At 54.6% G+C, this 20,041-nt stretch overlaps 1 protein-coding gene across 2 annotated transcripts in view; it reads left to right on the top strand.

The window, feature by feature from the left end:
- Positions 1 to 20,041, top strand: part of NCK2 (NCK adaptor protein 2) — a 108,742-nt gene that overhangs the window by 84,306 nt on the left and 4,395 nt on the right. For both annotated transcript variants that reach the window (XM_036454026.2, XM_036454024.2), the window contains one exon: positions 7,374 to 8,092. In XM_036454026.2, coding sequence (XP_036309919.1) covers positions 7,374 to 8,092 — 719 coding nt within the window. The remainder of the gene's footprint in view (positions 1 to 7,373; positions 8,093 to 20,041) is intronic.

Below are 20,041 nucleotides of genomic sequence, written 5' to 3'. Positions count from 1 at the left end.
TTGGCATCTGTTGCTATTTGACAGAGAGGTCTGTACTTCTAAGCCATGTTGTTCAGACTGAATGTTCAGTCCCGTTACTGCCCGCCTGCTCCCAGATGAACGGGCCTTCTCATGGGCAAGGATGGGAATTCCAGCCCAGAGTCCGGACACAGGGACCTGTGTGTGGCAAGGTCTGTCCCTGAGCTGGTCCTCTGACATCTGCCTACTGGAGGGTCCTAGGGATGGGGACCAGCTCCTTTGTCCTGCCTTCAACTGGCAGCCCCTCCCTTGTTCCCACCACAGCCTGGCTGTGCTCCCTCTTGTTCTCAGGACCTTACAGAGTGGGTGGGGCTGCTGGGCACCCATAAGGCTGAGGTGCCCATAAGGCTGAGGCGCCCATAAGGATGGGATTTTTGTGGATGAACTTGGTGCCCAGAGAGGGACATGGAAGACCCTGCTATCTGGGAAGTGTTTAGGAACTGGGATTTCTTCTGGAAGCATCTCCAGTTCCTAGCGGCGAGTCCATGGCGTCGGGTAAATGTGCTGCCAGTGGGACGCTCGGAAGAGAGTTGGGCCGACGAGCTCTCTGCTTTGCCTGACTCAGTTCTGCCGGCTGCGGGGACCTGTCTTGGCTGCTGCCTGCCCTGCCCTCCGGCCCGTGTCCCACTCAGGGGTGGCCCGGGGCCTCCTGACCCTCACTCACAGCCGGTGGCCTGTCTCTCTGCACACACGTCCTCCCTCTCCAGCAGGTAGCATGCTGAGCCCCCGTGTGACGGAAGGGGTAGATGCTGACTCAGCAGCTGAGTGCCGGCCTTGGAGCTGAGTCTGTGACCAGATCTGGCCTTGTCTGAGATCGTCCCAGACTGAGGAGCCTGTCCCAGGCTCTGGGCTGCCCTGGAGTGTCTCTGACAACCACGCCCGAGAAACTGGCCACAAGGAAGCCATCTGGGCCCCGAGCCAAATCTGGGGCCTTCGAAAACCGAGGTCAGAGGTATTGGTGCTGAGGCTGATGCCTGTCCAGTGTCACAGAGCTCTTATTATGGTTCTTGTGGCGGTAAATATGGTAAACCCAAGATCCTGTGGTGTAAGAAACACGTGCCCCAGCCCAGCGGCTGGTTAGCCTGGCAAGTGGTGATGTCTGTCCCTCCACCAGCTCCCACCTCACGCCCACACCCAAACCGGGCGGCTCGCCAGGCCCAGCAAACCTCAGTTTTGCAGGCCTCGGTTTAACGGACTTTAGCTGTAACAGACCGCAGTCCCAGTCAGTATGTCATATGTGAAAATCAACACCCCTTAATCTTCAAGTGCTTTTAACCAGGATTTGCTTATAATTAAATTAACAGGTTACATTTTTGTTATTAATTCACTGTTATTTTAACCAATTTTAGTGAACAGGCCGTATGTTGGAAAAAGTACTGTAGTGATTTCACTGACATAAATAAATACTACATACCTACAACTGCAGTCTGTACATTTAAATCCAGGCTGCTGCTCAGACAGTGTTCGGGAATGGTTAGCCGGCGTGGTAAGGGGCTGTTGTCACGGGCGTGACTTCCGCAGCAGTTGATCGCGCTGGCCTGTGCTCCACGTGCGCCAGGCCACGCCAGCCTGTGCTTTGTTTTTCCGAGGTGACTGAACGCACGCACTGACTATGCCTATTCAGTGTAAATTTAAAATCACTGGGATGCATATAGGAAGCTTTTCTGTGAAACAGCTTTTCCTACGTACTTACTTTTAATCACAGACACATCTACGTAAGGCAGTGTAGGTGAACTAATTTGTCCATTTTTTAACATACCTATTCGGAAAACCTTCTTCGTTATGTCTGGCCTTCCGACTGTCACGGACACCCCTGCCCGAATCAGCCCGTTATATCTAGGCGTCACTGTGTTACTGCGCCCGTTTCAACTTACCCAGATGCAGCAGTCCCCCAGCTTAACCCCCGTCTTGCCTTCGCAGTTTCAGCTATCTGGGGTCAACTGCATCTGGAAATATTAAATGGAAAGATCCAGAAATAAAGTATAACTTTTAAATTGCATGCTGTTCTCAATAGTCTGATGAAGGCTCGCACTGTCCCATGCACTGGGATAGGAACCATCCACACTGTATTCACACACACACACACACACACACACACCCCGTGGCACTCAGTAGCCACCCGGTTATCAGATCAACTGTCTCGGGGACCCAGTGCTGTGGTTCTGTGCTCATGTCCTTTTATTTTACTTTATAAGGGCCCAGAGCCATCCACACAACTTCCATTACAGTGTGTTGTTAAAATTGGTCTAACAGTGCTTCCCAAAGTGTTATACGCATACCTCCAGGGGTACGGGAGGAGTTTGGTAGGGGTACGCGTTGCACCGGAGTTTGGTGGGGGTATGCACTGCGCCTAATTCTACATTCTCATGAGTACGAGGGGTACTCAGCGTTACGAAAATTATAGAAGGGGTACACATATGTAAAAAGTTTGGGAAACACTGGACTCTAGCATATTATTGCTATGAATCTCTCACTGCCTAATTGATAAGTTAATCACAGGCACGTATGTAGGAAACAAACAGTACCGTATTTTTCGGACCATAAAACGCACTTTTCCCCCCCCAGAAGTGGGGGGGAAAAGTCCCTGCATCTTATGGTCCAAATATAGCCTACACATATACTTTAAAAAAAAAGTTTTTTTACTTGCCCGGCTCTGTGTGGTCTCTGTGTGCTTGCCCGGCTCTAAAATGGTTCTAAATGCTGCTGTTTACTTTACAGGGTTGATTACATGTGTTTATGACTGTGATGTTGGGTTTTAATGCACATAAAATATTTTAGGACACTATTTGTTTCAGAATCTTTTTTTCTTCATTTCCCTTCTCTAAAAACTGGTGCGTCTTATGGTCCGGTGCGTCTTATGGTCCGAAAAATACGGTATATACAGTTCAGCACTCTCCGTGGTCTAGGGCGCCTCGGACCGGGTCCCACTCAGATGAGAGTGGGAATAAAGTTTGGCATCGCTAAGGGCTGGAAGGGAAGAGAAGGGAGACTTGGAGGAGAGTTTGGGGTTTTTGTTTTTGTTTTTGTTTTTGTTTTCAGAGTTCTTAAGTGAAGTGACAGAAGGTAGTTACTGCAAAAAAGAAGGAAGAGGCGGAAAAAATGTAAAGAGGATTTATCTCCATCGTTGGGAATTGTGGTTAGACGGAGTGGCTCAATGCGTGTCATCTGGGCTCTGTCTTTCTCCGTGGGCCTCCTCCCTGCCCCCTCCTTCACGCTCCACACCGACCTCGGGTGTGGGCACCCAGATGGTCACACACACACACACACACACACACACACACACACACCCGCCCCGATGCGCACTGGTCCTGAGGAGCCCTGCCCCCTCCTTCATGCTCCACACCGACCTCAGGCGTGGGCGCCCAGGATGGTGACCCCGATGCGCACTGGTCCTGAGGAGCTGGCCCCGTGGCCGCAAGGTGGAGCCCTGCGGAAGCCACAGACAGGAGCTGGTTGGAGAAGAGAGGCTGCTGGGCAGGTGAAACACCAGCAGAGCCCGCCGTGTTGATCTTCAATTAAGCGTATTAGGGTGACTTTGGCTAATAGGATCATGTAGGTATCAAGTATAGATTTTGTGGCTACACGGTCTGTATATGGCACTGTGTGCCCACCCCAAAGTCAGATCATCCTCTGTCACCATGTGTCTGGCCTCGTCCAACCCCACCCTCACCCGCCTTCCCTCTGGCAACCACCTCACTGCTGTTTGTGCCCACGAGTTCCAGTTTCATAGCCCACGTGTGAGTGAGATCACATGGTTCGTAGCTTTTCCTGACTGACTTATTTCACTCAGCATCATGTTCTCCAGGTCCACCCATGTTGTCACAAATGGCAGGATTTCACCTTATGGCTAAGTAGAATTCCATCATGTATAGCTACCACATCTTTGTTACCCGTGTCTTGCCACCGTGAATAGTGCTCATGGAACGTAGTGGTGTATATATCATTTTGAAAACATGATTTTGAGGTTTTCGAGTATGTACCCAGGAGTGGGATTGCTGGGTCATACAGTAGCTCTGTTCTTAATTTTTTTGAGGAATCGCCAGACTGCTTTCCATAGTGGTTGTACCAGTTTACATTCTGGCCACAACCTCTCCACCACTTGTCATTGCTGGTCTTGTTGATGGCTACTCCAGCAGGTGGTACCTCATTGTAGTTTTGATTTGCATTTCCCTAGTGGCTAGTGAGGTTGAGTGCATTGATCTTAAATGGTCATCCTTTAAAAAAATCTTAAGTTTAGTAAACTTGAGGTTTTCCCCTTTATATGTTGAAATATTTTTATCATAAATGTTAGAACTGGATATTCTCTGAATCTTGCCAACATATCTAGTTCTTACTAAATATAAATTATATACACATATAATAATATGAAAAGCTATTAGAAGCCAAACATTATATTCTAACTCTGATGTGAAAACTTATTTCAGTTACTTTATACCTTAATCAAATCTTGTCAGATCTTCTTAGCATTTAATAACAAAAGCCTTTTGTAATTTTTAGTTGACTTTAAAATTAGGTCCTAACTCAATGGTGGAACTCCCACAAATTAATAACCTGTTTTCTTAACTTAGTATAACTGGCATTTTAAGTATAAGAAAGCTTTCTAGTTAATGGTGGTTCATGTTACAGATAACTTAGTAACAAAAATAAAATGTCTTTGCCTATAGCTCCTAAAACTGGATACTGTCTGGGAGAGAGTTTTATGAGTTAATTTTAACCAAATTGATAGCAATTTCTAGAAAGCAAAATCTTAACGGATTGAGAAAAGGCTCCCGAGAAGGCAGTTTTGCAGCTTATTTTATACCCTAGAGGCCCATTGCACGAACATTCGTGCACTGGGCCTTCCTTCCCCTGGTTACTACACCGGTTTTCCTCGAACATTCGAACATTCGTGCACTGGGCCATCCTTCCCCTGGTTACCGCACCGGTTTTCCTGGAACATTCGTGCACTGGGCCTTCCTTCCCCTGGTTACTACACCGGTTTTCCTCGAACATTCGAACATCCGTGCACTGGGCCTTCCTTCCCCTGGTTACCGCACCGGTTTTCCTCGAACATTCGAACATCCGTGCACTGGGCCTTCCTTCCCCTGGTTACCGCACCGGTTTTCCTCGAACATCCGTGCAATGGGCCTTCCTTCACCTGGTTACCGCACCGGTTTTCCTCTGGCCCCTGGGACCCAGGCCTTCACTCTGGCTGCCGCCTTCTGTCTCTGCTCTGGCTGGAGCACCGCTCCTCTAGCTCCCTCCACCTCCCACCCTCCCCCTCATAGCAGGAGTCCCACCCTGCCCTGCCATTCTGTGCCTGCATGTGCAAATTAGCCTGTCATCTTTGTTGGGTTAATTAGCATATTCACTCCTGATTGGCTGGTGGGTGTAGCAGAGATATAGGCAATTTGCGTATTTCTCTTTTATTAGAGTCAAGGAAGGAGGTGTAAGGGGGTTACGTACAATCTACCGGTGGTCAATTAAGGGGACAGGGAGAAGCAAAAAAGGGAAACCTCTGGGATTGGATAAAGAGTAAAACAGAGACACATACTTTTATAGTGGGTACGGGATAGTGAACATTTACTACACATGCAGATGGTATTCGGGACAGGAACAATAGGGGTTCCGTAGCTCTGGTGGGTGTGTTCTGAGGGGTTACTGACATTCCAGAGGCATCCGAGATGCAGAGAGACACTGAGCTCAGTCACAGTAAAGACTGACTCCCCACCATGGCCTGCTTTTAGTTCGGAGTTCTAATTTCACACCATCCCCAGTGGTACTTTCGGCCTCTGAGTCTGTCAGGCTGCCATGCAGGCCTCCCCGGAGCCTGCAGGTTTACCTGCGCCCCCTTTTCATGCATGGTGCGTCAAGTCTAAGTGAATCGGCTTGAGTATATTTCTGAATGGTCAGACTTGTCTGACTGCATCTTAAATCTGCAGAACTAACCTGAAAGGTGACCGTTAGAGCATATTTTAAAGTTGTCTGTTTACCATTCCTTGATCTCACAAGGAGCACATGAGATTTTTGACTTTAAAATCTTGACCATTAACACGGATAACAGTCAAACTTCTGTTAGAACTCAGCCTTTCATGCATGTAATTTCATTCAGGAATGTTAAAATTGCTTATTGTTTTCAATGAAAAGGTAACCGCACGCCCCTCAGCTGTAACCTCCTCTGCCCAGGCCATGCCTCCCTCAGCCCTGCCGTGCCGCCCTCCCCAGCTCCCGGCTGGAGGCTCGGAATCCCGTGCATTGTCCAGGGTAAAGCGCTTGCCACGGGGCTTTCAGATTGCTGCTCCTGCTCTGGGAAAAAATTTCCACATTACAACCTCCCGCGCTCACATGTGCACCGGAAGAACAATACGGTGTTTGATGCTCTGTTAGATTTTTGTGTATAATTCCCCTAGGAAAAAGCACACACGTGCAGGTTGGTCACAACCCACCAGGTGGGTTTTATGATCCACTAAGCGGGATTTTGGTCACAATAAGAGAAATTCTGCCTTCATCACAGCCTGTGTGGGACATGAGCCTTGTTTGGGAAGAAAAGAGTTGGCAGATGAAAAGCAAGGAGAAGGGGACGGGTTTCTGCCCAGGGCAGCCCCGGGAGGGCACAGGCCCAGGAGTGGAGGGGAGGCGCCGGGGCTGGGGGAGGCGCAGAGCAGCCTGCTGGGGCGAGCTCTGCTTGCTGGGGCCCGGCTCTCCCGAGAACTGGTCCCCTGAGTCCATTCAGTCCAACTTCCTGCCCAGAACAAGGATGTGCGTACATCTTGTCTGTGCCTTTATCCCTTCTTTTTCTGAGTGGCTCAGGAATTCTTTAGTCATTTCGGAAGAAAATTAACTTTGTACTATTTTGTTATCTTCTGTGCTGCTGTTACTCTAGCGTTTTTTAAGAGTAAAGGAAAGAGATCAGTTTTAGCATTTCTCAGTTTGTAGTCCCTCATTGCAGCCATCAATGAGGCACCCTGGTTTGTAACCAGGGTGGATTCCCCCCTCCTTTTTTTCACATTTTATTGATTTCAGAGAGAAGGGAGAGGGAGAGAGAGAAACATCGATGAGAGAGAATCATAAATCAGCTGTCTCTTTCGCGCCCCTCCTGGGGATCAGCTGCTACCTGAGCTCGCACCCTGGCTGGAGTCCAACGGGCCCAGGCTTAACCGCTGAGGCACCGGTGGGGCGGATTCCCCCTTGAGTGTTACGGGCAGGGAGGTGGCAGCAGGATGCCCGAGATGCCCAGCAGCGCCCGCTGCAGGCACCGGTGGGGCGGATTCCCCCTTGAGTGTTACGGGCAGGGAGGTGGCATCAGGATGCCCGAGATGCCCAGCAGCGCCCGCTGCAGGCACCGGTGCCCACTGAGCCCTGTTGTGTCTCCACAGGCCTGGGCAAGACGAAGAGGAAGACGAGCGCGAGGGACGCGTCCCCGACGCCCAGCACGGACGCCGAGTACCCTGCCAACGGGGGCGCCGACCGCATCTATGACCTCAACATCCCCGCCTTCGTCAAGTTCGCCTACGTGGCCGAGAGGGAGGACGAGCTGTCCCTGGTGAAGGGGTCGCGGGTCACCGTCATGGAGAAGTGCAGCGACGGCTGGTGGCGGGGCAGCTACAACGGGCAGATCGGCTGGTTCCCCTCCAACTATGTCCTGGAGGAGGCGGACGAGGCGGCCGCGGAGTCGCCCAGCTTTCCGAGCCTGCGGCGGGGCGCGCCCCTGAGCAACGGCCAGGGGGCGCGGGTCCTGCACGTGGTCCAGACGCTGTACCCCTTCAGCTCGGTCACCGAGGAGGAGCTCAACTTCGAGAAGGGAGAGACCATGGAGGTGATCGAGAAGCCGGAGAACGACCCCGAGTGGTGGAAGTGCAGAAACGCCCGGGGGCAGGTCGGCCTTGTCCCCAAAAACTACGTGGTGGTCCTCAGCGACGGGCCGGTCCTGCCCCCCTCGCACGTCCCGCAGATCAGCTACCCGGGGCCGGCGGGCAGCGGGCGCTTCGCGGGCAGGGAGTGGTACTACGGGAACGTGACCCGCCACCAGGCCGAGTGCGCCCTCAACGAGCGCGGCCGCGAGGGCGACTTCCTCATCAGGGACAGCGAGTCCTCGGTAAGTGGCCGGGCGCGAGGCTGCCCGGCGCCGGGAGGCCCCAGGAGAAACAGGAAACGTGTGTGCGTGTGCCTGAGTGTCCGTGTGTCCGCCTGTGTGTCCGTGTGAACAGTGCATAGCGTGGCAGTGTGCACCGTTCCTGTGCAGACTGAACAGCCCGGAGTTAAAGAGCATCCGGGGGCTCTTTCTAAGGCGTGTGGGTAGGACTGGCCAGTGTCCCTGTGGGAGACGTGCTCCGTGCACCCTGTCCGCCGTGCGGGTGGGGCCGTCTCCACTCCACGAGGCCACGTGTCCCGGGAGACGCACGCTCAGGTGAGAGCGTTCTTCGTGAGGGTGGCCTTTCCCTTCACCAGGGTTCCCCTTTCCGTTCTGCAGACCTGAACATCATGTTCTGCGTTTTCCATCGTCAGTGACTCTCCCGGGCCCTGTGCTTCCTCTGTCTCCGCTCCAGGCCCAGACATGCTCGCAGCCGGACGCACTGTTTCTGACAGCCTTTGGGGTTGGGTTTCGTTGTAAGCCCTGTGCATCATGTCTTCCTGAGGTTGCTGCTGCCGCAGCACCACCCCCGTGCGCCTCTGAGCGGCTTCGGGAGGTCTGTGAGGGACGGAAGGAAAGGCAGTTCCAGAGCGAGATGAGTTCGTGTGTGTGAACGCGGGGTCAGAGGCCGCCTGGCCCCAAGAGGGGCAGTGCCAGCAGCTGGCGAATTTGGAGTGTGTGTTTTGGGGATGTGCTTGAGCCTCTGGAGGAACTGGGCCAGGATCATGCCTGTGTTTGTATGTGCGTGCACATGTGTGAGTGTCATGGAAATACTCAACTGGTTTTACAGGTCTCTGCAAAAACACCTTCCGTATAGTTAGACAACCCTGCCCCCCAAAAATCAGAAATAAGAGTTCTATAGACAGAGTTCATTGTGATTACGTTGCCTTGTCTTGGCAGGCTTCCATGTAGGTTTTTAAATGCAAACTATGCAACTAGTAAGTGTGTGCTGGGTGCCGTGATTGTGCTCTGAAAAGGCTGATGCCACAGGTATGAGTGCATAGGCAAGATTCGTGTGCTTGATCTGTGAGGAGGTAAGGCCACAGAAATGCTTTTCCCGTCAGACTTGAGAGCAGCCGTGGTACGTTCCGTCCTGAGGCAGCAGGAGCCCACAGTGGTGGGAATCAGACCCGCTGTGGGGTCCGCAGCTTGTGGAGTTAGCGGCCTCCATGGATGTGTTTGGGCAAGCACACCGCCTGGTCACTAACTGCACCTGAGCTCTGACGTTTCCTGTCCAGCTGCCAGAGTCCTCCTCCCTGGCCCCTCACAGCACTGGCTCTCCTGTGATGTGAGCTCTGCGCACAGCTTCCTAGGATTCGTTCCAGGCAGAAGGACACACGGCAGCACGTTTAACTCTTCTGAGCAGAAGTTCAGAGGAAGCCCTGGAAAAGCAATCTATCTATCTATCTATCTATCTATCTATCTATCTATCTTTCTTTCTAACTATCTATCTAAAAAACCAGTTACCGTAACGGCCATAATGACCAGTCACTATACACCCACTAAGGCCAGCAAACCAGCCCGATCAGGGGGTGGAGCCAGCCAGCCAACCTCGCAGCCCCTACCCACTGCAGGCCTTCCCCTGATTGTACTCTCCCACCCCAATCAAGAGGGGGCCGCCAGCCAAACCCTAGCCAGCCCCACCCCTGATCAGTCAGCCCCACCCCAATAGGGGGCAGGGCTGGGCACCCAACCTGCAGACCCTCCCCCTGGCTGCCCCACCCCTGGCTGCACCCACCACCCCAATAGGGGGCAGGGCTGGCCGGCCAACCTCCTGCAGCCCCTCCTCCCAGCTGGCTGTGTCCCTGATGGGCCCTCACCACCCTGATTGGCCTGCAGTCCCTCCCCCTCGCCAGTCCTGCCCCTAATTGCCCCCTCCCCACCCCAATAGAGGATAGGGCCAGCCCACCATCCTCCTGCAGCCCCTCTTCCTTCCTGGCCTCGCCCTAGATCGACCCCCCCACCCCATCAGGAGCAGGGCCGGCTGGCCAGCCACCCATAGGCTCCTCCCCCAGGCCACTAGTCCCCAGTTGGCACTCCCACCCCATTCAGGGGTGGGGCCAGCCAGGCACTGCCCACAGCCCCTCCCCATGGCCAGTCCCACCCCCAATTGGGGGTGGGACCTATCAGCCAATTGCCCATAGCCCCTTCCCTTAGCTAGCCTGGGCCTGATCGCCTGATCGCCTGATCGCCCGATTGGGGCAGCTAGCTAGCTTGCCAACCTCCCACCATCTCCTCTTCCCAACAGGCCCAGCTCCGATCCACCCGATTGGGGCCGGGCTGGCTGGACCCCTTCAGTGCACGAATTCATGCACTGGGCCTCTAGTTACAATATAAAGCGATGGATCCAGAGCCCCTAAGGGGTAAATGTAATTTCATGTTGAAAGGTGTGATCTTGACTTAGAACACCTGGGTTTGAAGAGACTTCTTAGATAGAGCGGGCTGAAGCAGGCCCGTATGGAGACACCAGCCCCACTCACGGTGGCTCTTGTCGGGCCTTGGGGAAGGGAGTCCTCAGGAAGAGGGCGTGAGAACAGCGGCTCGCAGGTGGCTGGCCTTCGGGGGCCTGCTGCTCTCCGTGGACATGGCCGTGGACGCTGTGTGCAGGCAGCGTGCCTGAAGGAGGTCCTGGTTGGGAGGGCCCTTGCATTGTGTGGTGCCATCTGAGAACTGGCCGTGGGCGTGTCTTGTTGGCCTCACATTGCTTCATGGCCGGCTGTCTCCATAACTGAAACGCTGTTTACCTTTGATTTTAACGATCTAGGGGCCCTTTCGGATGGTGTGCACTGTCCTCACTTACACCACAGCACGCTGCCACTGCAAACATGTGCCTGCCTCCAGTTCCACCGGCTCTGCACCCACAGGCCTGCTGGTCTGGGGATGCCGTGTGGCCTGACTGGGTGCAGGCTGCCTGCCCCATGGGTCTGTGCCTGTCTGTGCCGAAGGGCTGCTGCCAGGCTCTGAGGCACGTGCTGCTTTGCTCCCGACAGTCGCTGCTTTGCTCCCTCACAGCCTGTCACCTGTGGCTGCTGTGGAACTGCCAACTGGGCAAATGGACAAATCTTTGCTTATTTCTGTTCCTCCATCCACTGCCGCTGCCTCTTGCTCTCCTCTCCTCGGGCCTTTTCCTGCTCACTGAGGGCAGAGCCTGGCTCTCCGTCTCCACAGGCCGGGGAGGGCTTGGGTCCAGAGTCCAGCGTCCACCTCGCAGTGTGCGGGACGGAAGGGCTCGTCCTCAGCATCGCTGAGGCTCAGTGGCATCCTCGCCTGAGGCCTCTTTTTTCTCAGCCTTTGGGCCTGGACCTTCCCGAGTCCACACAGGGCGCCCGGGCTGGCTAAGCTGAGCGGCTGTCTCAGAGCGCATCTTCAAGTCGTATCCTCTTCACAGGCTGCCTGGTGGCTACAGTGTCCATAAGCTGGACTCCTGCTTGTCGGTATTTTGCATTTTAAACTGTATAATATATTTCCGTTTTGAGAGATAAAAATATACCAACTGGGAATCCAAGGAAATATGCACTTTTGGGGGGAGAAGAGCATATTTTGGGAAAACAAACTAGAACATTGCCACGCTGTGGCCCCGGTGTCGGTGACGTGCGACTGTGCAGGGTATCTGTTAGACACGTTTCACCAGTGAGCGCGGGGACCGGCCGGGCCACCTGCCGTGGCGCTTCCTCTCTGAATCTCAGCCCCTAATACTCTTTCTCCCGTCGTCTCTCTTCCTCCTTTGCTCTCCTCTCACCCGTCATTGTCATGCATCCTTAGCAGCTCAAGATGAAATAAACCGTTCCTCACTCTTGGTGTTTGACAGTCACGCTTCTGCCTGCTCATCCATAGCCCATTAAACCTAGGAACCTCAACGCTACTGTCCTCTGCCTGTCCACCATTCATCCTGGTGTGTGCCCGCCCCATTCCACGCTGTCCTTACAAGTAGGGACAGCCAGAACTGGGGCTGTGCGAGCTGCGGTTCTGTCTTCTCATTGGCTACGTCCTACCCTTTCGGAAGGTGACTCAGAAGGTAGCGGAGCACGGTGGGGGCTGCGAAGGGGCCGCGTTTGCCTGTCTTTAGGGGCCGTTTTCCTCCGTCAGAATGAAGGTCCCGGGACAGCAGCCCCCTGCAGCAGTGCGTGCAGAGCCTAACGTTCTGTCATCGGCATGTTGCTTCTGACAGAGAAACACTATCTTGCCAAAGATAATTACTGCACACAGTATTTGCACTAATAGTTCGTTTCACCCCTTGTTCTTTTTTGGTCTATTAAAAATACTTGGTCAGGAAGGAACAGAACAAAAGCAAGTTCCTTGCTATATTTTTCAGATTGCAGGGTGGAGTAAAAATAGGTTTGTGACTACGCCAAACACAGTTTATTCTTGTACTGTATTGTTTTCCATGCAAACAACTGTAAACCCACTTCTCCCCTGCCCTGTACATTTCTTATAGAAATCCCAATTCGTTTTGGTTAATACTCACCTCAGGATATTTTTTTCCATTGATTTTTTTTTTTTTTAAGAGAGAGTAGAAGGGAGGGCGGGGAAGGGAGAGGAGAGAGAAGAAATATCAATTGGCTGCTTCCTGCATGCACCAAGACCAGGGCCAGGTACGAAACTACAACCTAGGTACATTGCCTTGACTGGGAATTGAGCCTGAGACCCCTCAGTGTGTGGCTGATGCTCTAACCACTGACCAACACCGGCCAGGGCTTGGAATCCTAATGTTAGCTAGAACTCAGTTTGAGGCAGTTTGAGTAGTCCCTCCGCGTCAGCGATGCTCGAGCTGAGTGCCCGGAGCCTGGGGACTTGGCACAGGAGCGCTGGCTGCCCCCACCACAGCCCCCGAGTCCGGAGCCTGGGCCCAGGCATTCCTTGGTGCTGCTGCTGCGGGTCTCGGGACCACTCTTTGAAAACTGCATGTATCTATTATGCAGTCCTAATGGTTTTATACACATTAATAGCAGCAATTTAAACTCCATTTCTGCAGAATACTACAACTCTAAGCACTATAACATGCTTAAAGGTAAGAATTATTAACCCTATTGTCGAGTTCACTTTTATGCACGACTGTCAGCTTTTGGTGAGTGAAATTCATCTCGTAAAGTACTTCTGTTTATTTTAGAGCTATTTAGAGTTTGGTAACTAAATGTATTTGCTCTGTTTCTGGTCGAGAATGAGAAAGCGACTGTGGCCTGTTTGCTCAGTGGTCAGAGCGTCCGTCTGGTACTGAAGGGTTGCAGGCTTGGTTTCCAGTCAAGGGTACATACCTGGGTTACAGGTTCCATCCCCAGTCCCATCGGGGCCTGTGAGGGGGACAACCAATTGATGTGTCTCTCTTACATCTCTCCCTCTCTCTCTCTCTCTCTCTCTCTCTCTCTCTCCCCCTCTCCCCCCCCTCTCTCTCTCTCTGTCATTCTCTCTCTCTCCTCTCCCTCCCCCCTCCTTCCACCCTCTCTAAAAAAAAAAAAGTGGAAAAATGTCGTCGGGTGAGGATTAACAACAAAAGGGTGAGAAAGCGCTCGGTTGTCGGAGAGGAGGGAGAGCTGCCTCCCGGTGGCTCAGAAGACGGGGCTGCGAGGATGTCTTCCTGCCGTGGCTGCTCACCAGCCTCTGAGACCGCGGTTGGCTCGGTGGTTTCTGGATGTCCCCTGAGAATGGGGTGCTGTTAGACATGGACAGGTTCCTAGGAGCACCTTCCAGCTGCAGAAATAGAAGTTGTTTTATTTAGTTGTCAGGCCTGCAGTTCAGTAGCCAATGGAAGTTCTATGTCTGGGCCTTCACAGCTGCTGACATTACATGTCTGAGCGCACCCTCGGCTTCAGGAATGGCGGGCCCAGCGCTCAGCGCCGGCCCAGGGCCCCCTGCGCCGCTGCCTGCCAGGCCGGCGCCCAGCCTGCGAGAGGCTGGCGTCAGTGATGTCAGTGACGCGGGAGGCACTGAGCATCGCGGCATTTCCTGCTACGTTATAAGTAAAAGAAAGTAAAATGCAGGTTCCCACCTCTTGCAGAATAAGGTGCTTATGAATGTTTTGTAAACCCAAATGATGTCATTGAAGAGCAATTATCATAAATTTCCATGGAAAAATTGAGCGTACCTAGACCCCAAAAATTACCAACCGAGTCAAACCAAATAGTCCAGAGGAGCTAGTCACACCGACAGGAGAGGCAGCGCTGTGATCAGTGCCGGCGTCTGAAGCAGAAGCGGCGGCACACGGGCCTTTCACGCACTGAAAGACGGTTCTCCTCGAGTGTGAGCTGACTGACGGAGCACACGCCACATCCACCATCGTCCGCACGGCTGTGGGCTTGCCCTTCCCCACGGCCGGTGCGGTGGAGGAGCCGCTTGGCGCCAGCAGATGCGCTGGTTCCTGGCAGCGCTCACACGTTATCTCTGCGGACACGGAGGGGTGGGCACGGGCGGCTTCCGTGGACACACGTGTCTTTACTTCCTTCAGTGAACACCCTTAGGAGCTCTCCGAAGCCTTTCTGACACCCAGGACCCCTGCCAAGATGCAAACCCGTGGAGAGAGGCCCCGGCGGGCAGACAGGTCAGGCTCGGGCTGGAGCTGAGGGCTGCGGCGTGGGAAGGGGCTCCGTGCTGCCCCTGTGATGGCGCTGGCAGGACAGTCTGAGCCCTGTGTCAGCTTTTCTCCGTAAAAGGGAACATTCTCCTCTGAACTTTAGGTTAGCAAAAGCAGGTCTTCCATCAAGTGAAGTGGGGTAGCATGAACTCCAAAAAGTGGGGTCCCTGCAATGCTAGCTTGGTTTGAGGGGCGGGAGGTAAATGTGGGGAGCAGACGAGAGAGCAGTCTGACCTAAAACTCGCCTGATGGGACGCTCAGCAGGACAGGCGCAGGGCGGCTGTGCGGCTCGGTCCGGTGAGAGCCGGGACGCCGCTGGTGGCTGGCCGGTCCCCACTGCGTCGCCCCCAGTAGCTGGCGGCTCTCTGTGGGCACCTGCCTCTCCAGGTGTCAGCGTTCTCACCCTCGCCCTCGCCCTCTCCCTCCTCAGGCCTGTGTTCCTGCCGTCGGTTCTGGACTCAGCTCCCTCTTCCTCCAGACCCGTGGAAAAGTCTAGCACAGCTCCCTCCCTGCCCGTCCTGTCTAAAGTGCACACGTCCTTCAGGGGCCTTCCAGGCGCCTTTGCTTCTGGGAAGCCTTCCCGACCGCAGGCCACGAGGCCGTCTGTGCTCCCTGCAGTCACCCCTGAATGTGGCGGTGACCTCTGGGGAGACCGAGTCGGCGGGAGAACGCACATTGCATCGTGTGGCCCATCGAGGCCCTGGCACCTTGGTGGAACTTTAAGGAGAATTCTCACATAGACAGGGAAGGAATTACCCAGAATGCGCACAGCCTCGGTGTGAGCGCCCGAGTGTGGTCCTCGGTGTGGGCGCCCGAGTGTGGTCCTCGGTGTGGGCGCCCGAGCCATGGCGCAGGGCGGCCTCGGGCGCCTCCCGCTCCCTGCGGCCGTGCTGCTGCACAGGCTCGCTCGGCTCAGACACAGTGGCTCTAGCTTAGTGCTGCCACGAGGAGGGCCAGACACCCTCCCTCAGGCCTGCAGACACAATGGGGAGAGAAGTGGGCAGAAGGGAACACAGGCAACTAAAACATAAATATATGTGTGTCTAAGTAATTCATCTTTAGAAGTATTTTCATAAAATTCCTTAAATCACTAAGTGCCCTTTAAGTATTTCTGTTACTCTCATGTAAAATTGCTAGTACCTGTGAGAAATGTTTCCTCCCTAATATGTGAAGCTGTAATGGGAACTTTTAAAAATTGGATCAGATAAGTTCTTAGCACTGCCGTATGAGAAGGGCTCTGCGGCTGGCACGTGCAGGACGGTGCAGACCGGCCGTGATGGCCGTGTGTTCGGTGTTCCCTGTCGGTCTCTCTCTCACGGCGGGCACGGTGCAGACCGGCCGTGATGGCCGTGTGTGTTCAGTGTTCCCTGCCGGTCTCTCTCACGGCGGGCACGGTGCAGACCGGCCGTGATGGCCGTGTGTTCGGTGTTCCCTGCCGGTCTCTCTCTCACGGCGGACACGGTGCAGACCGGCCGTGATGGCCGTGTGTTTGGTGTTCCCTGTCGGTCTCTCTCTCACGGCGGGCACGGTGCAGACCGGCTGTGATGGCCGTGTGTTCGGTGTTCCCTGCCGGTCTCTCTCTCACGGCGGGCACGGTGCAGACCGGCCGTGATGGCCGTGTGTTCAGTGTTCCCTGCCGGTCTCTCTCTCACGGCGGGCACGGTGCAGACCGGCCGTGATGGCCGTGTGTTCGGTGTCCCCTGCCGGTCTCTCTCATGGCGGGCACGGTGCAGACCGGCCGTGATGGCCGTGTGTTCGGTGTTCCCTGCCGGTCTCTCTCTCATGGCGGGCACGGTGCAGACCGGCTGTGATGGCCGTGTGTTCGGTGTTCCCTGCCGGTCTCTCTCTCATGGCGGGCACGGTGCAGACCGGCCGTGATGGCCGTGTGTTCGGTGTTCCCTGCCGGTCTCTCTCTCACGGCGGGCACGGTGCAGACCGGCCGTGATGGCCGTGTGTTCGGTGTTCCCTGCCGGTCTCTCTCTCACGGCGGGCACAGTGCAGACCGGCTGTGATGGTTGTGTGTGTTCGGTGTTCCCTGCCGGTCTCTCTCTCATGGCGGGCACGGTGCAGACCGGCTGTGATGGCCGTGTGTTCGGTGTTCCCTGCCGGTCTCTCTCTCACGGCGGGCACGGTGCAGACCGGCCGTGATGGCCGTGTGTTCGGTGTTCCCTGCCGGTCTCTCTCTCTCACGGCGGGCACGGTGCAGACCGGCCGTGATGGCCGTGTGTTCGGTGTTCCCTGCCGGTCTCTCTCTCATGGTGGCCGCAGATGTGCCTGAGTGTGCTTCTCCTTGGGGCTGCCCTCCCTTTGGCTCTAGAAGAGGCGCAGTGAGACCTAGCTCCCAGTAACTGTGATCACACCACGCTGGCAACGAGAGGAAACTAGGAATTGTTAGGGTTCTGAACTGCGCTTTCTGTCCTGTTGTGTGTGCGCGCGCACTAGTAGAAGGGGCAGGAGCAGCCGCGGCCAGGCTGGCGCCAGGACGATGGGGTTTCTCGCTGGGGAAAGGCTGCAGCTCCAGGTCAGGTGTGAGGAGGGAGCTGAGGGGGCGGCACCGATGGCGCAGCGTCTGGGTTCAGCTCTGTTCTGGCATGTTGGCCGGCGCCTGGAAGGCCAGCACGCATCTCCTGATGGAGGACCTGTACCCTGGCTGGGCCTCTACCAGCTGTCCTTTGAAAACAGTTCCTTTGTAACTTGTAGGAGGAATTCTGCAGGAAATGGTCACACTTTGGTCTCCAGATGGCCCGGGGGGTGGTTTCTACGTATCTTACTAACCGGTGTTCGAGGATCCTGGGAGCCCGGGGTGGTCAGCCGGAGCCAGCAGTGTCACTGTAGCCTTTGGAAGGTCAGAGAAAACTGGTTCCTAGGAGAATGCAGACTTCAGCGATCATCGTCGCCTGAACCCGCCCAGAGGGGAGCAAACTCTCCTGCTTCTGGAACTGGGTCTGAGCCTGTCTCCGGCTGCGCTGCCCCAGGAGGACCGTTGGCCCGGCACCAGGTGGCCGTGAGCCAGGAAAAGGCCGTGTCTGGGAGGCGCTGGGCAGGGCTGGAGCTCTGCGGGGAGTTAGGCGTCCGTGGCCGGAAGAGCAGGTGTCTCGCCCACCCTGATCTTTGGGTTCCTCTATCATGGCTCCGATGTTGCCGCCAGAATCTCACATCTTTTTAGACTAACACTTAAACAATTTTTTACAAGTTTTGTTTTTTTTAATTTGGGCAAAGTCTATATAACAAAATTTACCATTGTGACCATTTTTAAGTATAGGTTTAGTGGCATTGAGTGCATTCACGCTGTCCTACAACCATCGCTACCGTTCATCTCTAGAACTTTTCCATCTTCTTCAATGAAGCTCAACACCCATTAAATACTGACTCCCCATTTCTCCCCCACTAGCCCCTGGCAGCTCCTTACTTCCTGTCTCTAGGAGTGTGACTAGTCTAAGCACCTCATGGGCGGATCGGACAGTGTTTGGCCTTATGCGTGTGGCCTGCTTCCATGTAATGTCCCCGGGGTCAGCCTGTTGTGGCATGTGTCCGTGTGCCTCCTTTGGGAGGCGGTGGCGTTCCCTCCTGATGTGTACACACCACGTTGTGTATCCATCCACCCTGCCGTGGGCATGGCGCTGCCACCCTCTGGCTGTGCTGTGTAGCGCTGCTCTGAGCCGGTGTACAAGAGCCAGCGCGGGCCCTGCCTGCCGGGCTTTTGGGGGCAGATCCAGGTGGAGGTACTGGGTCGGATGGTAACTCATGGTTTCATTTTTTTTTATTCATCTCTTTGCACAGCGGCAGTGACATTCGCATTCCCACTGGCAGGGCACAGGGGCTCAGTCTTCACATTCACACCAACAGGCTTTGCTTTCCAATTTTGTTTTGTTTTCAATAATGATAATAACCAGGGTATAGCGTGGGCAGATTTACTGTGTGCTTCAGTTTATTGACATGGTGGAAATGAGAAGCCATGAAGATGGGGAGCAGGTGGCGGTGTCAGGGGTGAGGGGGAGAGGGTGTGCCTGGGAGAAGGCGTTCCTCGCGGTGGGAGTGGTGGCTGTGGTTTTGATTTGCATCAGCACGCACCCCTTTCATCTCAGCTTCCCCTTTTGCTGGTTGGGGTGTTTCTGTGGCCCTCACCGTGGCCTCAGGAGTGTGCAGAGCAGCAGAGAGCAGTGCCTTCACGTTCCCCCGGGGCTGTGGCACAGAAAGCAGGGGGCCGTGCAGCGTGGGCGTGTGCGCACCCAGGCCTGCCCACTGCCTTCCTCCCAGCCCAGCGTTCCCCTTTGGGAGTGCCCGCTGGGTCCCAGCCATTGGAGACCAGCAGAGCCAAGCAAGGCAGTTCCGCAGTGAGGGGAGAGCGCCCTGCAAAATGTCTTCAGCCTCCATAGCCTTAATTCTCCAAGGGTGGTTCTTGGGCCAGCAGCAGCCGTGTCGCCAGAGAACTTGCTAGAAATAGATGACCGGCCCCACGCAGATCCACTGCACCTGAGTCCCTGGGGTAGCGCCCTTGGGAGATCCGGGCGCTCGTGTCTGGGCACCACTGGGCGTGGCAGGTGGCATCTGCCAAGCCTCTGGGGACCGCGCTGTGCATACGGTGACATTCGGAGTGTCATTTATTGTTGATCAGTCAAGCAGGCACGATGTGGTGAAGAGACAGAGAATGAGAAGGATGGCATTCTAAAACGTTCCCTCTGAGGTATTTAAATGTAACTTTAAGAAATACCTTCTGGAGGCACGGAGGGGCAAGCACTCGCATGCTGACGTGACCATGGACAGTAAACTCGATGGTTTAGAGCACATGTGTCAAACACAAGGCCCGCGGGCCAAATCCGTCCCGCCAGGCCTTGCAATGTGGCCCGCACTGCGCTGTCATCACTGCACTCCGCTGCGTTTCCATCACAATGACAGTTTATGACTGTTCAGTAAACCATTCGGCCCGCGATTTAGGCTGGATTTTAGATTTTGGCCCCTTCTCTGATTGAGTTCGACACCCCTAGTTTAGAGATAAGGTCCGTGGTCCGTGAGGGCTGTTCTGCGGCTGACGGTTGATTTTTCTTCCCTCGTGCGAAGAAGTGCTCTTCAGACACTGATGGACCGATAACGCTTGATCATGTTGTGTGGGTTGGTGTAAATATTTCAGAGACACGGTCACAGGAGAACAGAAACTGCTGGTGAAAAGATCGTCTGAGGCGAAAACAAAGAGAAGAATATCAGTTGACAGCTAGTGGCATACGTATAAACTGAGTCTATTCTGATGAGAAGGAGGCAGATTGGACAACCACAGAGGGTGACCTAAGGTAAAATTCCCAACCGGCCTTTCTGAGCTGAGCAGAGGGAAGGGATCAGCGGAGTGCAGTTGG

The sequence above is a fragment of the Pipistrellus kuhlii genome, unplaced genomic scaffold (assembly GCF_014108245.1).
Source record: "Pipistrellus kuhlii isolate mPipKuh1 unplaced genomic scaffold, mPipKuh1.p scaffold_m20_p_27, whole genome shotgun sequence".
NCBI classification, from domain to species: domain Eukaryota; kingdom Metazoa; phylum Chordata; class Mammalia; order Chiroptera; family Vespertilionidae; genus Pipistrellus; species Pipistrellus kuhlii.
Note: the sequence above shows the minus strand (reverse complement) of the source record. Positions and strands in the feature narration are given on the sequence as shown.